This window comes from Exophiala oligosperma (assembly GCF_000835515.1).
Source record: "Exophiala oligosperma strain CBS 72588 unplaced genomic scaffold supercont1.5, whole genome shotgun sequence".
Taxonomy (NCBI): Eukaryota; Fungi; Ascomycota; class Eurotiomycetes; order Chaetothyriales; family Herpotrichiellaceae; genus Exophiala; species Exophiala oligosperma.
Genome location: NW_015622822.1, coordinates 1,350,476 through 1,375,935, shown reverse-complemented (window position 1 = coordinate 1,375,935; position 25,460 = coordinate 1,350,476). Strand labels below are relative to the sequence as shown.

Below are 25,460 nucleotides of genomic sequence, written 5' to 3'. Positions count from 1 at the left end.
GCCGGCTTCTTCTGATGCCCCACTGTTCTACGGCAGCATAAAATCCTCACCGTCCCTCCCGCTTCATACTTGTTCTTTTTTTTCCTACTTTGAACTCTCTGTCCGATACGCTATAGACAACGCCCGACAGCATGGACGCGAAACGACCACTAGGAGGGCACGAACTAGATGTGATATCACCATCGCTGTGCACGCAAGATGTGTCCATCGAAGCCTGTCCTGCCGGCATCTTACCAACGATGGACGAGACCGAAAGCCCGGTCAAACATAGAAGCAAATTCCGAATCACCATGATTCTAATTGCTCTATACCTATCTCTTTTTGTTGCCGCACTGGACGCCACCATCGTTGCTACTGCGCTCCCTAAAATCACGGCTGATCTTCACTCTGCTGCCGGCTACATCTGGATCGGAGGAGCCTATCTGATTGCCAATGCCGCTGCTGCACCTATCTGGGTCAAATTGTCGGACATTTGGGGTCGGAAGCCAATCTTCCTTGCAGCTCTTGTCGTATTCTTCGCGAGCTCTATCATCTGTGCTGCAGCTGTTGACATGCAGATGCTTATTGTTGGCCGCAGCTTTCAAGGTGCTGCAGGCGGCGGTCTCATATGTATGGTCAATGTCGGAATATCCGATCTGTTCAGCGTGCGCGAAAGAAGTCTTTGGCTCGGTTTCTGTGAGGGAATTTGGGCGTTCAGCGGAGCTGTAGGACCTCTTCTGGGTGGTGCCTTTGCACAATCCGCAACCTGGCGCTGGTGCTTCTGGTGCAACTTGCCCATATCAGGCACTGCCTTTGTGTTGATCGTCTTCTTCCTCGACGTCCACAACCCGCGAACACCAGCAATTGAAGGGATCAAAGCTATTGACTGGTTTGGATGCATCTCTATTCTGGGCGTCACCGTGATGCTTCTTCTTGGTCTGGATCTTGGTGGAGCAGTTTATCCTTGGGGCTCTGCCAAGGTTGTATGCCTGATCGTCTTTGGTGCATTGATGGTTCTGGCATTTATTTACAGCGAGAAGAAGCTGGCCAAGTATCCTGTCATACCTCTTTCTCTATTTGGCACGAGAAATGTTGCCACACTTCTCGTCACATTTTTCCATGGCGTGGTAAGTACCTTCCGGTGAGCTTGCTACCAAGTTCCAGTGATTGACTATTTGCAGGTCTTCATGGCGGCAGAGTACTACCTTCCACTCTACTTTCAGAGCGTAAAAGAGTCCTCCCCTCTCAAATCGGGTTATCTTTTGGTGCCACTTATTGTTGCCACGGCAGGCACCGGCGTCCTCAATGGCGTCTTCATCCATCGTACTGGCCAGTACAGACCGTCACTTTGGATTGGCCCAGTACTCCTCACGTTGGGAACTGGCCTCTACTTGATGCTCGATGCCAACTCAAGCATCGGTATGATAATCGGATTCGAGATCATTGGAGGAATCGGATCAGGGCTTCTGTTCGAGCCTCCTCTGATTGCCATCCAGCAAGGAGTGCACCAGGACGACGTTGGTACCGCGACTTCGACTCAAGCTTTTATCAGAAGCATGGCACTATCGTTGAGCGTCATCGTGGGTGGCATTGTGTTCCAACAAAGTATGGACCTTCGAAGATCAAACTTGATCGCAGCCGGCCTGCCACTATCTGTCGTGGAAGAACTCTCCGGGAAAAACGCCGGTGCAAACGTTGACGTCGGACGCAATCTTCCGCCTGGTCAAGGTCGTGCCGTTAAAGACGCCTTCGCCTGGAGCATTCGAAACATGTTTATCATGTTCACTATCCTTGGAGCGCTCAACATAGTCGCAAGCTTGTTTATCAAGAAGACCAAACTGTCCAAGGAACATCGGGAGACTATTACTGGTCTCAAAAACAAAGATACGTCGTCACCAGTGCCTTGATTCTACTGATGGGCCTTCATCCATATAAGTGACATCCGCCTTTCAACTTGTGGTTGTGACTTTATCGACACTGACGCGGACGCTTCGATTTCAACATCAGACTCAAGAGAAGAGTACTGCCCTAGAACCTTCTGGGCTGAACAATACCTCTACACCCGCGTCGGATCCGGTGATGCTCAAGCACCGTCAACAACAGCACTCCTTCTTTTTGGAGTCTAATCTTCGGGCTCTCGGTGATGCTTAAGCACCGTCAACAACAGCACTCGATCATTTCAGAGACTGATATGCCGCCCATGTGCGTCTGCAACATTGCACAACGGAGACGGTGAGCTTCCCACCAACCAAAACCAGCAATTCATGTCACGTAGATTCACTTAAACCACCAGGCAGTCTCTCGGGACTTCTGGTTGCGGTGAGCTTCGCACCGATATCAACAGCACAAAACTCGCTTCCATGGCGAATTGAATGAAGTATTGTCATATCGCCACTTGTAAGGCTCCCGATGCATGCGTCTATCTTAAAGTACGGTGCTTTTGAGGTTTCGCTTTGTATCCGGTACAGTATTTCATTTCTTCGAACCCATCTCCGTCTCAAGCATATATGATATCTAACTCCAGCCCGTGAGAGAAAAATTCAGCAAACGTGCATCGTCCCAGAATTGTCAGCCCTTTCTCGAAACATCGTATAGTTGAGGAGATTGAGGCTTTTGTCTTAACAAGGCAGTGTTGGGAGCTTGAGTATGGCCCCACAGCTGGTAGCCCGGGGCACCTAGATATGCTCACGGTACCACCTATTTGTGGGTTGTAGATGATGATATTAGCCGGCGTCATCAGCCCGCTACGGGTCGTTTGGTGCTACTACGGGAGCGGCAGATGGGCCAGTCCGAAACATCATTCCAAGCTAAATCGGTCTGCATGAATATATCACAGTATTGTTACTAGTTAATTTCACATTCCAGTCCAAGGATATGACTACTCGACCTAGCAATTGTTTTCTATGTTATGCGCTTTCCCTTCGATGAGTTCTATCAAATTGCTATTCTCACCTACGCGACTCACCTCTGCTACTCGCCTCCCCACATCCTTCGTCTCGATCAACTCGGCGTTGTTTAGCCCCAGCAAGAGAATCAATATGGCGAGTACCCAGAAAAGTGAGTTGTGTTTGACTTTGATATCATATAGGGCTAAATCTAGCGCACAGCTCGATGGAACCAGAATATTGGGCCTGCGGTGTCTTCGTTAACCCCAGCATCTCAGCCTAGCCGGGTCAAAATAACGGGCAAGACAGTCACACTGGAGCCCTTGGCACCGAGTCATGCTATTGATCTATGGCCGGAGATCCAGGACGAGAACACTGGCCACATCTGGACATACATGAGCGACGGGCCGTATCGATCACTTGAAGATTTCCAGAAAGCCGTCACAACCAAATCCGAGTCTAAGGACTTGGTGTTTTCGGCCATAGTGAACATTCGAACCCAGAAACCCGTTGGCTGGGCTTGCTACATGCGTATTGATCCCAACAACCGTGTGGTCGAAGTCGGCAATATCCTGTTCTCACCGTCACTGCAACGAACGAAAGCTGCAACTGAGGCGATGTACCTTATGATGAAACATGCATTCGAGGATTTGGGCTATCGCAGGTATGAGTGGAAATGCGACAACCACAACGGACCCTCGAAACGAGCCGCATTACGATTCGGCTTTACGTTCGAAGGTGTGTTCAGGCAGCACATGATTTACAAGGGGAGGTCAAGAGACACTGCTTGGTTCTCGATGGTGGACACGGATTGGCCTATGATCAAGAGTGCGTTTGAAAAATGGCTCGATGATAGCAACTTTGACCATGATGGAAAGCAATTATGCCGGCTGGAGGACCTGAGGGAGACGGTGCCCGCGCAGAGAGGGCCCGTCACTCTTGATTTATAAGGTGACTATCAGACGATGATAGACTAGTCAGTAAACTATTCATAGAGGCGAGTTTTTGCTGCTGGTAGGCCTTCCAAAACGAGTGAGAGGTTCTGATGATTGTCACACATGGAGGGTTAGCTTTTAGGTAGGCAAACTTAGGTGGACTTTTTCATAAGCTCCGAGTAAATGTGTGGGAGGAGAAGAAAGCTTCATCCAGATATGGTGCACCAGTGTTTGTGTCAAATAGATAGATGGAGGAATCCCGAACAGCGGTGGGACTTAATTCACGCGATGCCATTGTTGTCGCTGTTCATTGTGAATAAGTAATTGTTGCTCGCAGTCAGGAAAACAATACTTCAGCTGAGCATAACACGAGTCCCCACCCACCGCGGAAGAGCAAAAGGTGCGGCAGCTGGCAAAGATTATTGTCCCCGTTAAGAAGTCAATAGGACTTGAGTGAGTGAAAGCGATAGGGAAAAAAAAAGACACAATGCCAATCCACTGTAGCTAGGGTCTTGATATTCATCCTCATGGACCATCCCACATTCTACATATATGAATGACAAAAGGTGGCAACCCTTTATTCCTGCTGATTTGGGACTAGACCGCTTTTGGGTCCTGACCTGCTCCTCCGCCCAAATTTCTCTGACCTGGCAAGAGCCACCACCTTGTCAAGACAGCTCTTCATCTCTCACAACCTCGCATTGGGACTCGACGGACTCACTCTGGCTGCTGGACAGTTCAGAATTGATTACTTCTGTCTCATTTATCACCAACTAGGCGGTGGTCAACCGGCAATGTCCCTTAGGAAATCTGCCCGGCTGTCCGCAACTCCTTCGTTGATTGTCACTACCACCAACGAACTGCCATCAAATGCATCTGGACCGTCATTCCGCCCATCGACAAGTTCCAGCCCTGCTGCCTCAACCATTGGTAGTCAGAGCGTCAACGATCCGTCTACCTCCATCAGTGACCCAGACGACTACGGTGAGCCCGTCCGGAAAGCTCCACCCACAATGTCATCAACCAAAACCACAACAAAACCGTCGGCACGCTTCGATGATCCAAACTCGCCGCACAACAATCGCCGCGCTTCAGGTCGTGTTCGAAAACCGACTGAAAAAGCTCAGGCAATGAGTGATGTGAAGCCTCTCTTGTCGCCACCTTCCGACACCATCGTCGTCAGCAATCCTCGGGTAGTCGATGAGCATCCTCCGCCTAAGAAGCATCCAACAGCTCCTCAGCCAACGAAAGAGGCGGCACTTGGAATTCCGCAACCTCCAGAAATTCCGGAAACCCCCGCGGTCACCAAAGCGCTTGCTACAATTCCGCCTTCATGCAGTCCAGAAGAAACTCCGGACGCTGATGCCGCCAACATTGAATCACCTTCACGGAGGGTGTCACAACGCGAACGTAAGCCGACGGCAAAAATTCTGGAAACCACTTCGACTCCAGCAGCACCTTCGACAACGACGACAACAGCAACCACGGCCACCACCACGACAGGACAAAAACGTCCTGCAACTGAGATCGTGGATTCCCGTCCGCGAAAGTCTGCTAGGGTCTCACATTCGGGCGCCAGAATACCCTCAAAACTACGCTACTCTCTATCTTCCAGCGCTGAAGAAGAATCGGCCGTGGTTGATGATCAAGCAGAAATACCCGAGACTCCGATCAAATCGAAGATTATTACTTTGAAGTTTAAGCGACCCGCCCTACCCAGCGAACCTGCTCCAAGAAGAGCCGCAAAAAAGGCCGCTCTTCCACCATCCAAGAGATTGAAACGCAATGTTGAGAGCGATCAATCGAGCATCGAAGTTGCAAGGACATCTTTATCGGTTGCGCCGCGCCAACCTACGTGCGACTTGTTTTGTCTGTCACCTTCTGCTCGTATTATCGCATTTGCAAAAATCGCCTTACAGATGCCTGATACAGATGACGACAACGGGGACGATGTCGTGCCGGGCAGTGCACAAGACTGGCACGTATACACGAAATATTGGTGTCAATGCCCGAAGCCACCACCTTTGAAGCCGACACGCACTAGTTCGGAAGAGCTTGCACGCGCGCTGATGCCTAACACGGTCTCAGATGGCACCAAGCAAAATCCTGTCGATTTGACACGACCAGCGGCCTCGCCAGAAGTCGAACTGCTATCGGCACCCGTCAACACTATTCTTCGTGCTACTGATGCAGAACGATTGTCGAAACTATTTGGTTATCCTGCTGCGGAAACTCCAACCAGGAATGGTGATATGACGCCCAACTTGTCGACGGAAGCCAGCCTTTCGACATCACAAGTCAAATACTCTGGCACCGGACGGTCCGTATTGCGAGACAGCATGAGTAGCTATTCTTCTCCAGCACTACCAGCAATGACGGTGAAGAAAAGCTACGAAGACCGAATTAGAGAAGACTACGAAGCTCTGACGAAGGTCAGGAAGATGGCCCAAGCATTAGGAGTATCGTGGGATTTCAACATGACTTTCGACGACATCAACAATTCACTTATGCGTTTCGAGGGTTATGCGGCCACGAAGTCATTTGTTCATGGTCCACCTGAGGGGGTGTATGAAAGTCGAGATATGTATGGACCAAATGCTGGGTTTGGTGTGCTTTACCCACCACAGCCACCGCGCTCAAACGGATTGGCCTCGGCAAATGGAGTCCGTGGAAACAGTCGGGATAGCAACAAGGAATATAGTCCGGTTGCCAACCCAGAAGGTCAAGTCGAGGCAGGACATGGAAGCACTCTTATCGGATGTACTTCTGAAGATTGGGGTGCTTCGAGCTCCAAAGGCCGACGGCAATCTTCGCCTCCCCGGCCAAAGAGTTCGAGATTCCGAGTTGACCCTAGAGGTTTGAGAGGAGAATCACCAGGACCAGGAACAATTATCAACATTGACGAAAACAAGCAAGGATTGAGGAAACGAACTAGAAGGTCACGAGCAGCAGGGTCAGAAGTACCTACTTGAGATTGATTGAAAGGGAACCTTCCAAGACGAAGGCAGTGCAGGCATGATGCAAGGGGGTGTGTGAATTTGGGCGGTGTGCAGGACGAGATCTTTTCTTTTGTCCGTTAGAAAGTCATTAGCGAGCAATGGCATGGAAGGAAATGGGAAGTCGAGTAATTTTTACTCGGTGTGAAGATCACACTGATTGTGGTCGATTAATAGGAAAGGGACATGCATAGCGGGAAGAGAAAGTCTTGCAAGTTGAGGCTTAATGAGTGTCTCGATACGAAGTACAAAAGTACGAGATTCGAAGTAATAGAATTGATTTATACCCTTTGGTATGATTAAACTGGTGTGTGTTCTTTTTTGTTAGGGGGTAACAGTAGGATACCTTTTACTTGAGATGTAAGGGAGTATGTCAAGTCTTCGAGTGCTCCGAGTGCTCCGAGTAGAGAGGCTTTTGGTTTGTAGTAGGGTTCTCTCTCTCCCTCTCTGTGTGTACTCGGAGAAGCATTTATTGGTTTTCCCTCTTACATGTGTCTAGGGTATACCTTCTCGGGGGTTGTCAAAAGTAGTATTAGATTAGTAGCTAGGCTGAGAATCCCGAGATCGTTTTATGTCGTTCATGTCATTGTTTACATTTGTAGGTACCTATTGTAGGTAGGCAGATTGACAGGTGACCTAAATATCGAACTAGTAAAGGGTTCAAGGAAATGCCACGGTAAGTCTCTTTCTGGACAAATACCCTTGGGTACAGTATGTACCCAAGATACGTACTTGTAGTCATGTACCTATAGATAGTACTGGGGGGTCCTGTTGTGCAAAGAACAAACGACAGGTGTCTCTCTGAGAACTGACTTCTCGGGCATGAACTGGGGGAGACAAACCCCCCTGAAAAATGAAAAACGCGCTTCCCCCCTCCAGCCCCACAACCACCTAAACAGAGGTTAAAGAAACTTGTTTTTTTCCTCTTACGATTAAACACAAAATAAGATTGCGGGCGCGTTTGTGTGTATAGGCCATTTTACAGGGGTGACACCACAGTTGACTACACGAATTACATACTTGAGGATTGTACAAAAACGCGAAACAAAAGGTACTATACCTATATTCTTACTCTGATTGCACGTGTACAGTACAGTACAGTACAAAGAACAGCAAAAAAGCAAAAAGGGTACATCAAAGTTCCTGTCCTAGGATAGACACGCGTCGTGTGGTGTTTCAATTCTCTTGGGGCGGGGGTTACTAGGTTCTCATTACAGAACAAAGACTAAACAAAGAGAAACATGGCAGAAGTTGAAGTGGTGGTCAAAAAGAGAGGTCGTCCAAAGAAAGTAGTGACTTCGGAAGACAATGGTGGGATCGTCGGGTTGAACGAGGCCACGACAAAGGCGACGACTCGAGGTAAAGGGTCTACCTCGTCGACAGCCAAGAAGGTAGCGGCATCATCGACATCATCGACACCGCCATCCTCGACGACGACGACGATGACAACAACAACGACAACAAAAAGAAAAAAGTCCGTCAAGGAATCGTCACAAACTTCAATACCCGAGTCTGAGAATGTACCTGAATCTCAATCAGTTCCGGTGCCAGAAGTCAAGACTACTTCGACGACGACGAGGAAAAGAGTATCCAAAGCATCGACTTCGAGTCCTGTGGCATCTTCAACTTCTTCTTCCTCGGCTTCAGTTCCAATTCAAGACGTTGTCAACGATTCCAAGACTTCTGTTGGTGAGAGTGCCAAAACTTCAAAACCATCGACATCGACTGTGAACAAGACGAAAAAAGCGACGACCTCATCTCCTTCTGTCTCTGCCGCAACTATACCGAGAACCGCAAAGGTTCAGGCGACTTCTGTATCAGAAACGAAGAAGCCAGTAAATTCATCATCACCATCACCAACATTTTCTACAATCTTACAACAAGTTCGAGGGTTCACTGATGTTTCTAATGAACTAAATTCGAATTTGACGGAATTAATCGAGTCGGTTGAAATACGAAGGAGTATTACGGCAACAACTGAAGATTATCAGCAACAACACCAACAAGAGAATGCCTTTTCTTCTTCGAACCAAATCAACTCACCATCACAGACAAATACACAAACGCAAGGCCAAAGATCAACATCAGCATCAACAACACTTCCACGTCACCTTTTCCCACCGTCATCGAATTGGCCAAAATATACCATACCACAATCCACCATGACCGCTTTGGCTGCTCGTGGTGGAGCCATCGGTGTCGGTACACATCCTTATTCTTCTTCTGGTCAACCGACGACGACGACGACGAAATTGCCACCGCGTCCCAAACGTCCCTCGGAACCAAAACCTACAGAGATACCACTCGAACAACTCAAGAAGAACCCGAAATTCCGGAAATTATCGAGTAGATGGACAAAACTTATATTCGCCTTACCGGTGGCCATCGTCAGTAGTTATGCATTGTGGGAAAAGTGTGAGTCTGCTCTTTTTTTCTTTCTTTTCAAACCTTTGCCATTCTATACCATGTTCTTCTTCTTCACTCCTCTCTGCTCGACCTTTTTTAATTATGTGCTTTGTGCTATACTAATCGTCAACAGATGACGAACAACAGGCTTATCAAGCTGCCTTGCAGGCAAAGAGGAGTCTACAAGACTCTTCTGGTATAGCCACGACCACGGCCACGACTACTACTACGGTGGACAATGTCAAGCCTGTATCGACCGAGACGACCAAGTGAGGCATTGAGAAAGAGAGAACCTATCTCCTTTTTTTTCTGCCTTGTCTGGACATACCACTTTGTGTTGATGTATATCTTTATGAACAATGGCCATCTCTTATGTTCATGTCAATGTCAAGGGTGAAAAGGGAAAAAAACAAAAATTCTCAACTCAATGAGGTATCAATCAACGGGCGGCCACGCCAAAGAGCTACGGCTGCAATTACATTTCTGTTTTGTTCATGCCTTGTGTATTACCGTCACAGAGTCAAGCTGTATTCTCATTTCTACCCCTGATGCTCATGCTGACTCTCTTCACAACATTTCCGGCCCATTACAGTCCGGGCCAGGCCAGTCCGAGTACTGTAATACTGATGATCTCCTTCTTGCCATGGCTGCTGCACTATGCCTTCACGCGTGTGTCATAAAATCTCTCCGTCAACGGTCATTACCTCATGTCCACTGACTTTCCATTTCAATTCGTGTCATCTCACAGTTTACTCTCAAAAGAACAACCACCTTCCCATGCATCACCGGCGTCGAGTTTCGTCCATGAACTTACCGCGCCGGGTTCTATGCACAGATATCTCTTCCACCCGTCCTTGGGTTCAAAGTCACCCATGGCCTTGATCTTGTCTTCCCATCCGTTCCACACCGTGACGTCGGGTAGGGAGTCTCGAGTCACGACGAAACTGTCGGTCCCGTTCTCCGTCACGACCAGCGGGACAGAAGCACCGTCCTTGCCGGCTGGAGGCGTGTAGACTCGGTCCGTTTCGCCGGAAAAGGAAAGGGAGGTCGCGTCTTCGGTGAAGGTCTGTGCCGACCGGACCTTGTCGACGTAGGGTGAGGAGGTTAGACCTTTGACTGCTGTTTTGGAGATGTCCTGTGTCCAAAAACCGGGGTTGTCAGTATGGGGTCGTCATGCCGAGTTGAGACGAGGGTTTCTCCCAACCAAGGAAGCTGCTTTGGCAGAGCCTTACCTTGACGGCCAAGTACGTGTGGAACAAGACTTGAAAGTCGAACGCCTCACTGCCCTTGTTCTGTACGTGCATTTGACATTCCAGTTTGTCCTTTCCCAAGGTGACACTGTAGACCAGACCGAAATCATACGCCCACTTCTTCTGCACACCGGGATCCAGCATCGAACTGCTCAGTCCAAAGTCCAACTTGACGCTACCGTCGGCTTTACGCCCTACGTTCTCGCTCGTGCTCTTCCCCAAAAACTCCCAGTGGCTATTCCTCGCGAACCCGTGCTGTGGTAATTGCCCGGTCGCGTGGGATTTGGGGGGAGGGCCGAAGACGGGGAAGACGAGAGGGATACCGCCGCGGATTGGTTTGGAGCCGTCGAGAGCCGCTGCTTGAGACAGAAAGAGTTGTTCTTGGCCGTTCGATGTCTTCCACGATGTGACGGTGGCTCCGTAGAGGTAGACGGTGACCGAATCTCCCGTGGGAAGGCGAGCCGTCAGGATATTGTCACTGAGGTCGACTATCGGCTGGGCCATGGAGGGGGATACGGGGATCGAGGCCGGTTTGTTCTTGCGCTCCATTTTGAAGAGGCGGTCTGCGCGGGGCGGAGAGAGAGTCTGTGTGGTAGTGTTTCCTTGAGAGGTGGTGGGTGGAGGGGAATGGGAGGTCGCTGAGTAAATACGGAGTATGCCACGAACAGACGAAGGGAGAGGGACACAAAAAGTAAACTTTTAGAGAGGATGATTATTCAGGTCGTTAAAGAAAGGATCTCGAAGGAGGATGTTCGCTGTATGCATGCAGTGGGTGGCATTCCTCATGCATTCTAGTGTCATACAGTAGTTATCTGAGTGCTTTCTCGATGAATGTTTCATCCTGAGCTGTTTATTGGTCAGCCTTGGCCCCACCGACAACAAAAAGTCTCAGCCTTGCCGATGCTGTCATACATGCACTCTGTAGTTCAGTCGATGAACAATGAAGTCTTTGTGCTTGTCCATCTGCACACCATTTTCCCTTCAACACCAGTCTTTGTCATTTTGAAAAAGGTGAATTCTGTACATATATAGGGTCTGATAACGACCATGGGCAACTCTTCGTCCAAAGTCGCCAGCAAGGCTGCTGCAGGCGCAGCTCGTCGCCAATATCCTTCCACGTCCTCCATCGCCAACTCCGCAGCCACTGCTCCCTCAAGAAACAACGCACCTCCTACTACGTCGTCCAAACCAACCACCACTTCTCCTCAAGTACATCCTAACCCAGCTACATCTCCCGCGGTAGACGAAAGGACACAAAACATCGAGCTGGACGGAAGAGACCCCCAGTTTGGCTCGAGACTCCAAAGAATAGGTCCCGTCAAACTCCCCTCAGGTGTGAGACCTGAAGAGGCTTTCCCGACTTCCAGCGAGCCTATGCAGCCGGCACATAACCTTTTCCCGTCCACACAGAACAATCCAGCCGTGATCCTTACACAGGCACGGCAGAGGATTAACAAGCAGTGGGAATTTGAAGTGGAAAACGGCGGACGACCCAGTTTCCCGGGACGAACATTGCTGAATTCGAAGGACATCAAGGAAGCGCTAAGATTGCGAGATGAAATGGGAAAGACCTCACAAGACGTCGAGAAGCAAATGAAGTTGAAGCCTGGAATTCTGGATCAACTTGTTGCCAAAGGAATGGTTGCCAATGCATGAGAAGCTGAATCGTTTCTTCTGGATCATACGTCAACCGTTTATCATCATGCAAAATTACAATACAAGCAGTTTGGGCTAGTCAACTGACATGAAACTCGAAGGCTCATGTGGGAGACACTGCCGAAAACTAGACTCAATATTCAATGCCACGATCGCGAGCCTCTGCTGGTGTATACTCCAGGTGTCACAAAATCCCGCCATGCACAGCATCGGAATGCCTCATCGTAACTCAAAGGAGCTGAAACCTTACCCACCAATCTGCTTGGAATACAAAATGAGGTGAGTGACATTTTTTGCCCTCGATGTTCGGAAATAATGCTAATTTTATCTCAGCATCTAGCCTGGATTATATCCTAGAAATCAAAAATATACGTATGCGTTGACTCAAGGTACCATGTCAAGAGTGTACTGGCGGGTGCTCCTTGTACAAGGCAACTCATCCATGTTCGGTTGAACGATGATGAGGGTTTCCAATTCATCCTTCACTCTTCTCCGTGACACTTCATTCAAAATCTTACTCTTTGTGTATCCCTATGACAATGGACGAAAGAAATTTTTCTTTACCTTACAATCAATACAATGCCTTGTTTTCGAGTCAATGTATTGTATTGGGCCTTTCACACACTTGTACATCAAAGGAAGATAGGTGGCCTAGTATAAAAGTCATCGATCAACAGAGAATATCCCTTGGAATCTTCCTCACAGTCTCTTGACAGAGTTGATACGAATTGAACGATCACGAACCATGTCTGACGCACCAAAAACGCTGCCGCTTACCTTTGGTGTCGAGATTGAAGTTCTCTTCGCCGTCAACTATGACTTGATGCAGATCCGCGAACCATCCACACCGCTCCTTACTCTCCTTAGGAGAAATCGTCGGCCTGACCCAAGAGATCAACTTACAGACTTCGACGGTGAGGATGATGAAAGAATCCTGCAAGCCGCTGGTATCCTGAGAAGGAGAGGTCTGGACTTTATTGTACACCAACCACATGACTACATACCTGAGGGTGATTCAAAGGCGTGGCCTTTGTTCAACAATTGGGGCTTGACCGCAGAGGCCGCAGTCATATATCCAGGTCACAAAGTTCAAATTGCGACGTGGTCGAACCATCGAATTCTTGATTTGGAAGGTTGGCATTTCAGAGGGCTGGAGCTGATATCTCCTATCCTTGACGTGCCAAACCCGCAGGCATCTAACGGTGAGTCCGAAAGCTTGTCCCAAGTCAATAAGTACCTCGAACTAATCACGAAACGCACAGCCGCCAATTCACCCTATCTATTCATGGGCCACCCCAAGACAACTAGCATCCATGTGCACATCGGTCTACGGCCTTCCGCAACAGGTCAAGTGGCAATCCCACTACATGTGCTTCGACATTTGGCATGGATCATCCTTACCTTTGAAGACACCATTACCCTACTTCACCATCCTGAGCGTCATGGGTATTCTGGCACAAAGTCCCAATCTCACGCCCGCCCAAACCGCAGTGGATATGCTGCTCGCTTGGGTGAAGTCGACTCTCCTCATGTCTGTCAGCCATTTGATCCTGTCAAGGCGCTCTTCCAGATCTTCGACCTCAACATGACCAATGAAGACGAAGCCCTCCAAGAACTGAGGCGTATTACGTGTGGTACACGAAGTTGGTCGGGGGAATCTTCTTATTATCGTGACTTCTTCGTCAACTTCTCCAATATCGTCCGGTCGGAGGGATGGAGGAAAAAGGCCACGGTCGAGTTTAGGCAACATCATGGCACTCTGGACGAGAAGGATATTGATGAGTGGATCATCTTTGTCACGGCGCTGGTCAGAGCGGCAGAGCGCAAAGCATATCAAGCAGCCACGCCCGAGGACACGCCAATGCCGGAACTGCCAGGCTCACTGTATGGCGCATCCGTCGACGACTTGCCCCTGCTGATGGAAGAAATGTCAAAGTATGCCAATATCTTGAACACCCCCAGACGGTCACTGAAACTGCTTTTCGATCTTCTAGATCTTGGCATCGAGCGGCGTCAGTACTGGTGGGCTAGGGCGGTGAAATTCCAATCCGTGTTGCGAGCGAGTAGCCGTTACCAGGAGGATTCCCACATTCGTTCACTGTGTACAGGGCTGCCGTGTCTACGGGATTGTGAAGGTTGGGGAGAAGGAGAACTGGACGAGCCTCCATGGGATATGGAAGAAGGGGATAGCAGCGGTGACAGCAGTGGCTTGGGGATGAGCACTCCTCGGTCCTCTTCCTCGAATGACTAGTTGGCCCTTGTGGTCACGTTGATGAATTTTGGGTTGTTGCTGGAAGCAAGTCTCTTGGACAGTTTTGTGGTTCCCTGGTTTGAGTTTTCCGATGTATGGCGAATGGTGTGCTTTGATTGAGTAGATATCATTAACAATGTATGACATCAAACTACAAGTATTATGTTCAAATTTTTGCTTCTTCAACCTCATCGTTTTGTCTCCTCTGAGATACCAATCTACGGTCTACATTTCGCGATCAGGGGATTCAATACTGACATTGCAATGGCCATCCTTGACAGGCTTGGATATGGGTAATGGACGTGTAGATAAATTTGACCATGACCCTAAAATGCGTACCACCTCAATTTCAGACCAACGCTTTCATTTTAATTGAGTGACGGCCGTTTTTTTTCAGCGTCTCACAGACTCTGTTTACAATTTAGACGCTCTCTTGTCTTTTTGGGCGATGCTCTCAATCTCAATCTCACTCGTACACAAGATCAAGGTGTCCTCCAACGCGGGGACACGGTACTTGAGGTTCACGGCCTGATAGTCTTCGCTTGCCAACATGTCTGCGAAATGAGAGATGGAGGGGTAAGACGCGAGGGCGAACTCGTCCCAACCTTTCCGGGACGGTTGAGACGCGGGAGGAGCCTGGGGGACGATGTTCCCTACGAGTTTGGCGTTGCCTCCACGTCTGGACCCGATGCTCTCGGCGAACGCCTTGCCGTACTTGAGGTACGAATCCTTGAGACCCGGCTTGAAGGCGAGTAGGTTGAGCATGGACAGAGGTGACGAACCCGCTTTCGTGGTTCGGAAAGACTTGATCCAGTTCAACAAGTCCGGAGACATTTCGAGCGTCTGAGAAGACGACCCCAGTCGTGGCCTGTCGAGGGCCCCCGTGAGGGGCGGCACGGATGACGGGCTAGGGTGGAGGATGGCGTCGTTGGTCGAGGCGAAGTCTTTGGTCAAGCGCGATGGGATCCCCGTGACGGCGGACCAGTGGCAAGCGACCTGTGAGGTGAGACTGTCGGGGAGGGGGTCACCGCCGAGCACGATGAGCAACAAGTCCCACGGTCGAGACGGGCGGAGGAGTGCGTCGGCTTCAATCTCGGTCGGGGTGATGATCCAACGGATCACTTTGGAGACGGCGAGAGGTTTGACCGACGTGGATTTGAGAGAGGTCAGAAAAGAATCAATGCTGCTGGATGGGTCGAGTGATATGAGGTGAAGTGTCGCTAGAGGCATGGTGGTGGTGGTGGTAGTAGTAGTAGTAGTAGTAGTAAAATGGGTTCGTAGTATTCGTAAAGGTACCTAATAGTAGGTGAGTGTTTGTGTGCACAGTGAGATGGCAACTCTTCTTGACGGCCCGTGGAATAGGACGGGTCGCATATGTATAGTAGATGAGATACTCCAACATAGATGTACGAGGACACTTTCGGCTCTCGTGTCAATTTACGGCCATGTTTTTCTATCGACTCGGACAGTCGACATGAGTACTTCTTCTTTCAGCCTCGGCTTTTTTGTGGCTCAAAGTGTGGAGAAATGTTAGAGTAATCATAAAGTCAATTCGACGACGCTAGTTTTTGATCTAATCTAATCTCGAGACTCGGGGTTTGCAGCGTCTTTCACATTATTCCACGGGAAACATTTTTTTCGAAGCATTCGACAGCGAGAGTACTTGTCCCTTGTCCGGTTGGGCATATTTGAGCACCACGACACGACAACGCTTTTTAACCCGACCCTCCTTCCACGCTCATTGCCCATCTTTTTCTTCTTCCCCGTAACAGAAAAAGGACACAACCTCGACGGACAATGGCGGGCCTCAACCCCCTTCCACCTTCGCACGTCCACAGTACCACCCGCCTCTCGCACGCCCAAGCGCACTCCTACCTCTCTTCTTTTCTCGACCAGACGGAGATCGACGCGGCGTACCGTCCGGACTCGACGCTCAGCGAGCGTGGCCCTCAAGCCGTCAGCACCGGCTCCAACCCCAACCTCACCTTGCACCACCTCAAGCGCATCTTGCAGGGCATAGAGGGGAAACAAATCATTTCCACTCTCGAACTCGAACCTGATGGCGCTGGCGCTGCCGACGCCGACGCTGGAGGGGCAGCCACCACCTCCACCAAACGTCCTCACGGCGCAGACGACGACAACGCCAAAAGTGCAAAACGTCGTCAAATCCACGACTCGGAACGAGGTCGCGCGGGTCCCACTGACGACGAGGGAGACGAACCGGCCATAACAGCCACCGAAGACTTGGAAGACTGGCAAGACGCAGAGGAGTATGCCCTGGCCCAGACGGAGGACAATCTGGATTTGACGAACGAGGATCGACATCCTGGCGCGGACCTGCCTGAGCCCGTCGACGCAGAGGAAGAAGCAGAACTATTGAACGTCCAGGTTGAAGATGACGCGGGCGCGGACTCGGACACAAACGCAAGGAAACCTTCATCCAGTAAAAAGGACAAGGACGAAAGAAAGAAGTTGAAGAAGCAGCGCAGAAAAGAAGAAAAGACTAAGTCCGCAGAAGTCAAGAGACGACAAGCCACCAAAGACTGAAAGGAGTCGTTTTACACATTTTAACATCCTTTTCCTCCCTTCCTTTGGAGCGACCAATGGCTTTGCTTTCATCGTCCAGTATCCTACTCTATTGGAAAAAAGTATATCACCCAGACATGCAGCTTCTCAGCATGCATGCGATTTGATGCAACGACTCAAGATTGACATTCGCCAAAGTCGAAAATGCCATCCTGTTGCAACTATCTGTCAAGATTGCCAGCATGATAACCCAGATCAGACCAAGACAATTGCTGGCTAGAAAGCTTGCAGTGTATCTGTCTTAATCCACTCCTCCATATCTCATCCTTGCTGTAGACCAGCAAGACAAGGAATTCACAATTCTCGGTCCGTTGCTTTCACAACATCCGCGTCCACCACTTTCTCGTCCAGCTCGACAACCTTGCCATTGGACGATGGTTTGGAACTTTTCCAGCCCAAGGCAGCCAGTCGCTCAGCCAAGATGGGATGGCTGTAATGGTAGCTAGCATACATCCAGTCCGCGTCCATTGTGCTGAGATTCTGGACTTGGAGCTTGATTAAACTCCTCGCCAGTTCCTTTTGGAAACCAAGGTCGACTGCAAATTTATCGGCTTCGAACTCGAACTTACGAGAGAGGACATTCATCAAGAGTTTTACAACAGCATCCATTGGACTCAAGGCATCAGAGAAGAGAATGAATCCGATGATGATAGGGTGCGAGTTGTGGAATCCAAAGGACGAGTACAAAGAATTGTTGTCGATGAAGACGCTGAACAGGGCAAAGATGTAGAACATGTGGAACTAAGACATGATTAGTCAATGAGATAGGTCCTCTTGCACCTCGCTTACCTGTGCGATAGCGAACAATTTCGTGGTATGCGACAGACTCCAATGTCCAAGCTCATGTCCAAGGACCGCAACAACCTCTTGTGGTTCACTCTTTTCGATCAAAGTGTCGTAGATGACAATGTGTTTCTTCCATGGAAGACCAAAGAAGTACGCATTGCTATGTGCACTTCGTTTGCTTCCGTCGATGACATACAGTGACTTCAAGGGGAACTTGAGTCTCGACGCGAGGGCTTCGACGCCTGACTTTAGCTCTCCGGGTTCGAGAGGTGACAACTTGTTGAAGAGCGGCAGAATGAAGATTGGGTAGATTGTGATGCCGAAGAGCTGGACGGCAATGCCAAAGAGCCAGAGGTAGTAGAAGAATCTCGTGCCCGTGACTTGGATGATCTTGAGGAAGGCGCTGAGAAGTGGTGTACCGAGTGCGACCATCAGGGCTTGACCCTTTAGCATGTCCGTGAGCCATAGCTTGACCGTTTGCTTGTTGAACCCAAACTTCTCCTCCAACACAAAGGTCCCGTAGTACGAAATGGGTAACGAGAGGGCTTGAGAGATCAAGTTGAACGTCAGGAAGAAGAGGACCGTATGAGAGATTTCGCCGGAGAATCGTTCGGGTAGGAATCGCGTGAGCCAGATGCCGGTCACCGACCACAGTTTGGGCAAGATATCGTATTGAATGAAGAGGACATTTTGGATCTGGGAATATAAACCTGAGATGAAACCGAATCGCGCTTTTGCTCGGCCATATGCCTGCGAAACAAAACGGCAGCGGTCAGTGGGCCGCACATTGTTTCAAGTATAACGATATAGTTGTCACTCTTACTTGGCTTCGGTCGAATACATCCTGCGAGATTTCATCTTCTAGGGTCTTGGGCGGTTTCTTCTTCTGCAACACCTTGTACTGTCGCAGGGATAATAAACCTTCGAGGACATACTGGCCCAGGGAGAAACCCAGGATCAGTCTTTTCCAAGGGAATCCAGGTCTGTCCAGGAATGCAGCCAGGCGCTGATGTAAGGTTAGCCGCGGGGGAAAGATGATCAATGCCCATCGGACCAAGGAAGAGAGGTACTTACACTGGGGAAGTCACTCAGCATCCGTAGCAGAGATGCCATGGTCCAGATCTCGAGACCAAGTGAAAAGCAGACGAATGGAACACAGTCTGCAGAGGAAATGGTGTCGGGAATGCACCATGGGACGAGTATGTGTTTGCTTTAAGTACAGGTAGTACATATGTTTCGCGTACCGGGGCTCAGCGCGACCGAATCGGGCAACTGCGGCGAACCAGGACGAGACCTCTAGCTCGATTTTTTGCATCTCATATTCGCTATTTCGGGGCACTGGTGGACTATTGCAAAGGACTCGAGTCAAAGCGCTTTCATTGAGACTAGTGACGAACAGCACAAAGGAAACTTGGTCTTTGCTCGACATCAACACCACCGCAGCATTTAAATCGTCACATCCCGCTCTTATCGTCGTTCGATCTACAAGATGTGCCGTATTTGTGGACGTGTGGTTAGGTGCATCTTCGAGACGATGCCATCCCGAGTACGCCATGTTCCGGCTCGAAGGTAAGCCATGTCCTTTCATAAGTTGATATATAATTTGTTTCGCCGATGAGATCAAGCTAACACGGGGGGTTCATCATCAGAGCTTTTACAACGATCAGACGATTAGCAACGCCTAGCACATCCATAGCACAGTCTACACAGTCTCCGACGCTCTCGTTAGCACGAGCCTTCTCCGCAATCTCTTTCAACACCCCTACATCCACACACGCATCCCTCTCAAGAACGTCTTCAGGATTCGGTAGAGGCAGCAGTCGACCGTCGATACCGTTGTCGTCCGGTATGACAAGCTCGGCGGCATCTGCGTCGAGAGGGTTCTCTACCTCCGCGGCTCTTCAGGGTTATCGGAGACGGTCAGACACATATAATCCTTCCAGACGTGTGCAGAAGCGGCGGCACGGTTATCTGGCTCGACTAAAGACACGAGGCGGACAAGCGGTGCTGAAACGGAGGAAACTCAAGCGCAGAACGTATCTCAGTCACTAGTCTGGCCATTAAGACATTGGTCGATATCCATTGTGCCAACGTTGATATTGATGGCTTTGGCGACGGGCCTGGGCTTGGTCAGGTTCAGGCCAGGCATACTCCCTTTTCAATGTACAAATTATACACTTCGAATCGTAATTACGAAATACTAGAACATATTACTAGATTCCCAGCTACCTCAAGTCGAGCGGACGGAAGCTATACGCACACGCTGAAATCGACATTGTGGTACTCAGGAGTTTTTATAATTTTATCTATATCCTACGCCTGAGGTTGCGAAGATGTCTTGTCCTCGTCTCTCATGTGCGAAAAGCTCTGAGCCTCAAATTTGGGCTCTTCAACGACTTTGCTGGCCTCCGTCTGCATTGGACTCAAGCCCCATCGTTCAAACATTTCCTTGTCCTCGTCCCAGCCATTGCACTCCGTGGTCAACATCTTCTCGCCCGTGAAGATGGCATTGGCTCCTGCCATGAAGCAAAGCATCTGCTCGCTTTCCGGCATTGTCACTCTTCCTGCTGCAATTCTGATAATGGTCTTTGGCATGACCAAGCGTGCGGTCGCGATGCATCTGACCATGTCTTCTAGCTTCACAGGGTCCTGGCCAAACATCGGTGTTCCCTTGATGGGGACAAGCTTGTTGACGGGGAACGATTCAGGGTGTTCAGGCAACGTTGCCAATGTGTGAATGAGCCCGACGTGGTCGGTGCGAGGGGTCTCGCCCAAACCGAGAATGCCACCGCTGCAGACGTGTATACCTGCTTCACGGACGTTCTCCAGCGTCTGTAGGCGCTCGTCGTAGCTTCTCGTGGTGATGACGTTCGGGTAGTGTTCTCTTGACGTGTCGATGTTGTGGTTATACGCCGTCAATCCGGCCTCTTTCAGCTCCTTGGCTTGCTGCTTGTCCAGCATACCGAGTGTGACACATGCTTCCATTCCTAACGATCTGACTCCTTTGACCATGTCGACGATGTTCTTCATACCTCTTGTCCGGCCACGCATGTCCCGCCAAGCGGCTCCCATGCAGAATCGGTTGGATCCATTGGCCTTTGCGATCTTTGCAGCTTCGATCACCGAGTCGACCGTAGACAGTTTGGTAGCTTGGAGATTGGTCTTGTACCGAGATGACTGGGCGCAGTAGGAACAATCTTCGGTACATCCGCCGGTCTTGATGTTCATCAGTGTACATAACTGCACAGCCGAGGGCTTGTGGAATCTGCGGTGGACGGAGCCCTGGGGAATGAAGAGTCAGAGGACGCAATGTTTACACAACAGACACCTTAGATGTAGATATCTACATGCTGGGAATCAGACAACTTACAGCAGCGAAAGCGAGTTCCATGAGAGGTGTCTGGTGTATTTGCGAAATCTCCTCTTTGGTCCAGTTGTTGCGAGGGCCCGTCGCGTTGACGGCCTGGTCGAAAACAGACCGTGACTGAGGCGGTGGTGGGGGAGAGGTCTGAGCAAGGCCAGGACCGCCTCTAGGGACATCGTGGACGATGCTATAGTACCTCACCGCAGGCACCTTTTTGGCGCTTCGAACGACACAGCGACTCATGCTTGCTGGATCCATGGTTCAGAGGGCCGCAAGTCTCAAGGGAACTCCAGGTGATTTGGTTGGCGGGGAGGGACGACGATAAATACCTGCTCTTATTAGATCGGGGCAGGGGAGAACTACGAGCGATCGATTATGGTGGGGGGCTTTTTCGAAAAGAGGTTGATGGTTGATGATTGTGGATTGTGGTTGAGTTTCCCGCTTCTGTCTCCGCTTCCGGACTTTTTCTGCTGAGAAATTCGGTGATGGTTTCTGGCTTTTTGCTGGGCCTCATCGGCATCTTCAGCCAGGCGATCGATTATGGAGTACTCATACTGTAGCTATTTACTGGACAAGTGTGAACCCGGCCCTGTCCATCCTCGGCTTCCGAGGCACCAAGACAACAACCTGTTCAGAGATCCTCCGTACCACCAACCAGCACGGGATCCTCCGTATCTCCTCCGTGTTCGGCAGAAAGACGGCCTTTTTTTCTTGTTTGTCATAGAGATCCGACCAGCAAGACTCCTCGTATCCGACATGAGTATGGACACCGTCTCAGCATCATCTACTATATATCCCTCCATGATCGCTTCTCTGAATCTCAGCGAAGTCACCCAATCGCGTAGTTCTCAGGTATCCGCAGTCGCACTGTCAGGGTCACGATTAGCTTATCAGGTCAGGTACTTCACTATGGCAACTTGTCGTCCGAGGAGCCTATTGCCTTCCTCGCTGCCTACACTAATGATACACCATACCCCTGATATATTATATTGCAAGTAATAACCACAGCCTATTTTCTTCATTACTCAGCAATATTTCTACTACGCAACTTACTTGATCTGTTGTTTCTGCGTGTTTCGTATCTCAATTCAAGCAAGAATTCAAAATGCATATCAGACCTGGTACAGCGCAAGACCTGCCGGACTGCGCAACAATCTCTTGCAATGCTATGTTCGATGATAATTTGACCGCCTATGTGGCCCCTTATCGCCATAGTCACCCGGAGTGCCTGCGCCACGGTATTCTCCTACGGACCAAGAAAAGATACTATGGCGGCGATAGGGTATTGGTTGCCGTGACTGACGAGAACGATGCTGATTGGGATGGGAACGAAAAGGTCATCGGCCACCTTTCAGCAAGCTCGACCCTTGACGCAAAATCAAGGCCCTCGTCGTTTTCATGGGAAGGTAAGTGACTTATCTTATGCTTGAGACACAAACGACCGGAATTACTAATTCTCACAGGCCTTGAGCTACGGCTTCTTCATCTGGAAGAATTGTTTATCTGGTACACAGGCTCAGACAGGTCGATCTCGAAAAGCAAATGGTCCGAATTTGCAGCGGGAAAGTCAGCGGGCTGCAAAGACCCATATTCCGACTTCAATGCATACTGGCACGTTTCCCATCTGTCAGTAGACCCGGCTTATCATCGACGTGGCGTTGCCACGGCCTTGATGGAGAACGTGAAATGTCTTGCTTCCAAGGACAGCCTACCAATCGTGCTTCTTGCAAGCATTCAGGGAAGACTTCTATACTTAAAAGTTGGCTTTCGCGAACTTGGACAGGCCAACGAAGGAACACTGTATGCCGCCAGTGTAATGGCCTGGTATCCTGAATCTTCCAAATAATCCACTCGAGTGGAGGCGATACTAATGGAATTTATCTGGTACTGTTTCGTATGTGAGTCAACATGTGCTGATGTGGTCTTCCGAAGCCCGGTGCTCGAGTCCTACTGGCTTATACACAATCGATTCAATTCCCGGATCTAGCGACAGGCTACAGATTGACAATACGGAGGTGCCTAGTTTTGCGAGGTTTGTTGTGGTATTGAGTTTCGAAATGTTTGGACATCGATTGGAATGCGAGCAAGGTGCATACTTTGGGATCGCTATTGTGGGTCACTTCCTTGCAAACGCTCCTGAGGCCCTCGAGTTACGAAAACTTTGTGGAGTGTGCCGATGTCCCTCTTCGCCGCAACGGATACTACCAACGCTGTATATATACGAAGACGCTGCCCTTGTCTGATTGAGCATGATCCTCTCTCGCTTTCAAGAAGATTTCGACTCTTATGTGTCCGCTAAATATACAGATACTCGACATAACGACCATCGACAGGGGTTTGCTCGACAAGTCAATCCCGTTACACTCTTTTGGGAATTTTTGAGACGCTCTCTACTTTTCAAACAGAAAATACCACTCTCCTCTTACTATCAAGATGCCTATCTCCATAACCGCCCACGATGACAGCCAAATGCCCCTCAAAAAGGCCAAAACATCTCATCCCGATACTTCGCTCCTCATGCATGCAAAGAACAGCACAACACAAATAGCTTCTGCTACCACCGACAACGAGGATGACAAAGCGCCAATCCGTGCCACAACCTTTGGCATAGAGCTTGAATTTGGCCTGGCATTCAAGGAAGAACTTCTGCGGACCATACTCCAAGAATACAACATCGAAGCGGCTATTGTCAAGAGATTTACTGCCCTCCAGCACGACAACTTACTGGGAAAGCTTGCAACAAACCCCCTGCCCAATCCTGCCTTGGATAACAGACTACGCTATTCTTCTTGGGCGCTACATGTTCCACGAGATGACCTTGGTTGTCAAAAGAACTTGCATCGGGAGATGTTTGCCAATCTCACAACAAGAGATAGACAATACCTTCGCAGATATGTGATGGAGCCCCTTCTTATAGGCAAGAAATGCCTGAACACAGCTTGTCTCGACAGCAACATCATTGGATGGGTGGAACCCGACGCAGACTATCCTACCATTCCTTCCAAAGCCGAGATACCTTTCCCCGGACAAGACAACGATGTCATGGTTCGAAAGGCCTTTGCCGACTATTCAAAGCGGACTCTGACGAACGACTATACGCTGGTAGGGGCTTTGAAAAGTCAGCTTGCAGACAACTTGCAGAACCGAAATATACCAACACAACAAATCTCGACTTGGGATACCACAGGTGTCGAATTGATCAGCCCGATCTTCGACCTCGACAACAAACGACCAGCCTTTCAACAAATTCAACAATATCTTGGTGCTCTGAATAACCAAGACACTTTCCTGATGGAGTCTGTATGGGCAAGCACCCATATACATATCGGCTTCAATTTCGACAAGCCAGAAGATATGCCAATTCTGTTATTGCAGCACCTAGCATATATTCTGCTACTACATGAGGACCTCTTGTCGAAGTGTCACCCACGAAGCCGATGTGGAATCGAATTGCCCAACTCCGTCCCTGAAGAGCCGACCTGGGACGAAAGCGACGATGACTTTGATGTCGATGCACCTTTCCCACCCGACCCAACCGAAGATGAACTGGAGAAAGAAGATGAAGATGCAGTCCTTGCTTGGGAGGCCCAATACACCGGAGCCGGTAATGTCGACTCCAACTATTGGTATCTCCATAGCAAGCTGCTAGCTCAAGCTCCTTCCCATGAACATCACAACATCATCAGAGACACCATCTTCGAAGAACACGGCAGCATCCGCGACCTCATTGAGAACCTACAAAAGCCCCTTCCCAACAAGCCCGGCAATGTGCATCGGGGATATATGTATAATTTCGCCAATCTCCTCGCTATGGAGAAGAATACAACATCGTGGAAATCCATCAAGCCGACTGTGGAATTCCGGCAACACGCATGTACCACCGACACCGACGTCATTCAACACTGGGTCATACTTTTGGAGGCTATTGTCCGAAAAGCTGAAGAGTTTGCCGCCATCACGACACATCACAGCACAAACTCGACAAACCCAGCACATACATATGCTGAGCAAGAGGCTGGCAAATACCCAACTACCTATACATCATCATGGCCGTATACAAACATGAAGGATTTCTGTGTCGACTTTTTGAACATGCAGGAAGAAGCAGGAAGATATTGGCAGACACGGCATGAACAATACGAGGACGATCGACCATCTAGAAAGGAACATATCGAGATGTGATGGTTTTGGATACAGGAAGGAAGTTGGAGAACATTGGACTGTTGGATTAGTATTGAGAGCTAATTATAAGCTGAAATATGTTGGATGTCTTTTGGTTTCTTTGCAGGTAATACGAATGAATGTGACGACGATGCAGTATTGTTATTTTGTGAATGATAACATTTCCTCTCCTTCAGCCTTGCCA

The 25,460-nt window shown here is 49.5% G+C and overlaps 14 protein-coding genes across 14 annotated transcripts; 10 read left to right on the top strand and 4 right to left on the bottom strand.

Moving 5' to 3' along the window:
• Nucleotides 1-131: 131 nt before the first annotated feature.
• Nucleotides 132-1,886, top strand: PV06_05824 (uncharacterized protein; the record flags this gene model as incomplete). The annotated part of the gene is made up of 2 exons (XM_016406872.1): nucleotides 132-1,106; nucleotides 1,161-1,886. The coding sequence occupies 2 exons, from the start codon at nucleotides 132-134 to the stop codon at nucleotides 1,884-1,886; spliced, it is 1,701 nt and encodes a 566-aa protein (XP_016262476.1).
• Nucleotides 1,887-3,017: 1,131 nt separating this feature from the next.
• On the top strand, nucleotides 3,018-3,814 carry PV06_05823 (uncharacterized protein; the record flags this gene model as incomplete). The annotated part of the gene is made up of 2 exons (XM_016406871.1): nucleotides 3,018-3,036; nucleotides 3,087-3,814. 2 exons carry the CDS (start codon nucleotides 3,018-3,020, stop codon nucleotides 3,812-3,814), a joined length of 747 nt encoding a protein of 248 aa, XP_016262475.1.
• A 700-nt stretch (nucleotides 3,815-4,514) lies between these two features.
• Nucleotides 4,515-6,858, top strand: PV06_05822 (uncharacterized protein). The gene has a single exon (XM_016406870.1). It carries the CDS (start codon nucleotides 4,594-4,596, stop codon nucleotides 6,769-6,771), a length of 2,178 nt encoding a protein of 725 aa, XP_016262474.1. The 5' UTR covers nucleotides 4,515-4,593; the 3' UTR covers nucleotides 6,772-6,858.
• Nucleotides 6,859-7,900: 1,042 nt separating this feature from the next.
• PV06_05821 (uncharacterized protein) lies at nucleotides 7,901-9,497 on the top strand. The gene is made up of 2 exons (XM_016406869.1): nucleotides 7,901-9,210; nucleotides 9,335-9,497. The coding sequence occupies exons 1-2, from the start codon at nucleotides 8,037-8,039 to the stop codon at nucleotides 9,472-9,474; spliced, it is 1,314 nt and encodes a 437-aa protein (XP_016262473.1). The 5' UTR covers nucleotides 7,901-8,036; the 3' UTR covers nucleotides 9,475-9,497.
• Nucleotides 9,498-9,606: 109 nt separating this feature from the next.
• Nucleotides 9,607-11,233, bottom strand: PV06_05820 (uncharacterized protein). Its single transcript, XM_016406868.1, has 2 exons — nucleotides 10,434-11,233; nucleotides 9,607-10,336 (listed from the first exon to the last, which is right to left on the bottom strand). Exons 1-2 carry the CDS (start codon nucleotides 10,998-11,000, stop codon nucleotides 9,944-9,946), a joined length of 960 nt encoding a protein of 319 aa, XP_016262472.1. The 5' UTR covers nucleotides 11,001-11,233; the 3' UTR covers nucleotides 9,607-9,943.
• A 265-nt stretch (nucleotides 11,234-11,498) lies between these two features.
• Nucleotides 11,499-12,107, top strand: PV06_05819 (uncharacterized protein; the record flags this gene model as incomplete). The annotated part of the gene is made up of 1 exon (XM_016406867.1): nucleotides 11,499-12,107. The coding sequence occupies one exon, from the start codon at nucleotides 11,499-11,501 to the stop codon at nucleotides 12,105-12,107; it is 609 nt and encodes a 202-aa protein (XP_016262471.1).
• Nucleotides 12,108-12,852: 745 nt separating this feature from the next.
• Nucleotides 12,853-14,358, top strand: PV06_05818 (uncharacterized protein; the record flags this gene model as incomplete). Its single annotated transcript, XM_016406866.1, has 1 exon — nucleotides 12,853-14,358. One exon carries the CDS (start codon nucleotides 12,853-12,855, stop codon nucleotides 14,356-14,358), a length of 1,506 nt encoding a protein of 501 aa, XP_016262470.1.
• A 414-nt stretch (nucleotides 14,359-14,772) lies between these two features.
• Nucleotides 14,773-15,588, bottom strand: PV06_05817 (uncharacterized protein; the record flags this gene model as incomplete). The annotated part of the gene is made up of 1 exon (XM_016406865.1): nucleotides 14,773-15,588. The coding sequence occupies one exon, from the start codon at nucleotides 15,586-15,588 to the stop codon at nucleotides 14,773-14,775; it is 816 nt and encodes a 271-aa protein (XP_016262469.1).
• Nucleotides 15,589-16,135: 547 nt separating this feature from the next.
• PV06_05816 (uncharacterized protein) lies at nucleotides 16,136-17,713 on the top strand. Its single transcript, XM_016406864.1, has one exon. It carries the CDS (start codon nucleotides 16,156-16,158, stop codon nucleotides 16,903-16,905), a length of 750 nt encoding a protein of 249 aa, XP_016262468.1. The 5' UTR covers nucleotides 16,136-16,155; the 3' UTR covers nucleotides 16,906-17,713.
• Nucleotides 16,872-18,917, bottom strand: PV06_05815 (uncharacterized protein). The gene is made up of 4 exons (XM_016406863.1): nucleotides 18,805-18,917; nucleotides 18,554-18,736; nucleotides 17,734-18,480; nucleotides 16,872-17,685 (listed from the first exon to the last, which is right to left on the bottom strand). The coding sequence occupies exons 1-4, from the start codon at nucleotides 18,841-18,843 to the stop codon at nucleotides 17,239-17,241; spliced, it is 1,416 nt and encodes a 471-aa protein (XP_016262467.1). The 5' UTR covers nucleotides 18,844-18,917; the 3' UTR covers nucleotides 16,872-17,238.
• A 1,096-nt stretch (nucleotides 18,918-20,013) lies between these two features.
• On the bottom strand, nucleotides 20,014-21,495 carry PV06_05814 (biotin synthase). The gene is made up of 2 exons (XM_016406862.1): nucleotides 21,101-21,495; nucleotides 20,014-21,012 (listed from the first exon to the last, which is right to left on the bottom strand). The coding sequence occupies exons 1-2, from the start codon at nucleotides 21,350-21,352 to the stop codon at nucleotides 20,044-20,046; spliced, it is 1,221 nt and encodes a 406-aa protein (XP_016262466.1). The 5' UTR covers nucleotides 21,353-21,495; the 3' UTR covers nucleotides 20,014-20,043.
• Nucleotides 21,496-22,048: 553 nt separating this feature from the next.
• PV06_05813 (uncharacterized protein) lies at nucleotides 22,049-22,940 on the top strand (the record flags this gene model as incomplete). Its single annotated transcript, XM_016406861.1, has 2 exons — nucleotides 22,049-22,500; nucleotides 22,558-22,940. Exons 1-2 carry the CDS (start codon nucleotides 22,200-22,202, stop codon nucleotides 22,938-22,940), a joined length of 684 nt encoding a protein of 227 aa, XP_016262465.1. The 5' UTR covers nucleotides 22,049-22,199.
• Nucleotides 22,941-23,010: 70 nt separating this feature from the next.
• On the top strand, nucleotides 23,011-23,337 carry PV06_05812 (uncharacterized protein; the record flags this gene model as incomplete). Its single annotated transcript, XM_016406860.1, has 1 exon — nucleotides 23,011-23,337. One exon carries the CDS (start codon nucleotides 23,011-23,013, stop codon nucleotides 23,335-23,337), a length of 327 nt encoding a protein of 108 aa, XP_016262464.1.
• Nucleotides 23,338-23,669: 332 nt separating this feature from the next.
• Nucleotides 23,670-25,408, top strand: PV06_05811 (uncharacterized protein). The gene has a single exon (XM_016406859.1). It carries the CDS (start codon nucleotides 23,942-23,944, stop codon nucleotides 25,274-25,276), a length of 1,335 nt encoding a protein of 444 aa, XP_016262463.1. The 5' UTR covers nucleotides 23,670-23,941; the 3' UTR covers nucleotides 25,277-25,408.
• Nucleotides 25,409-25,460: the final 52 nt, after the last annotated feature.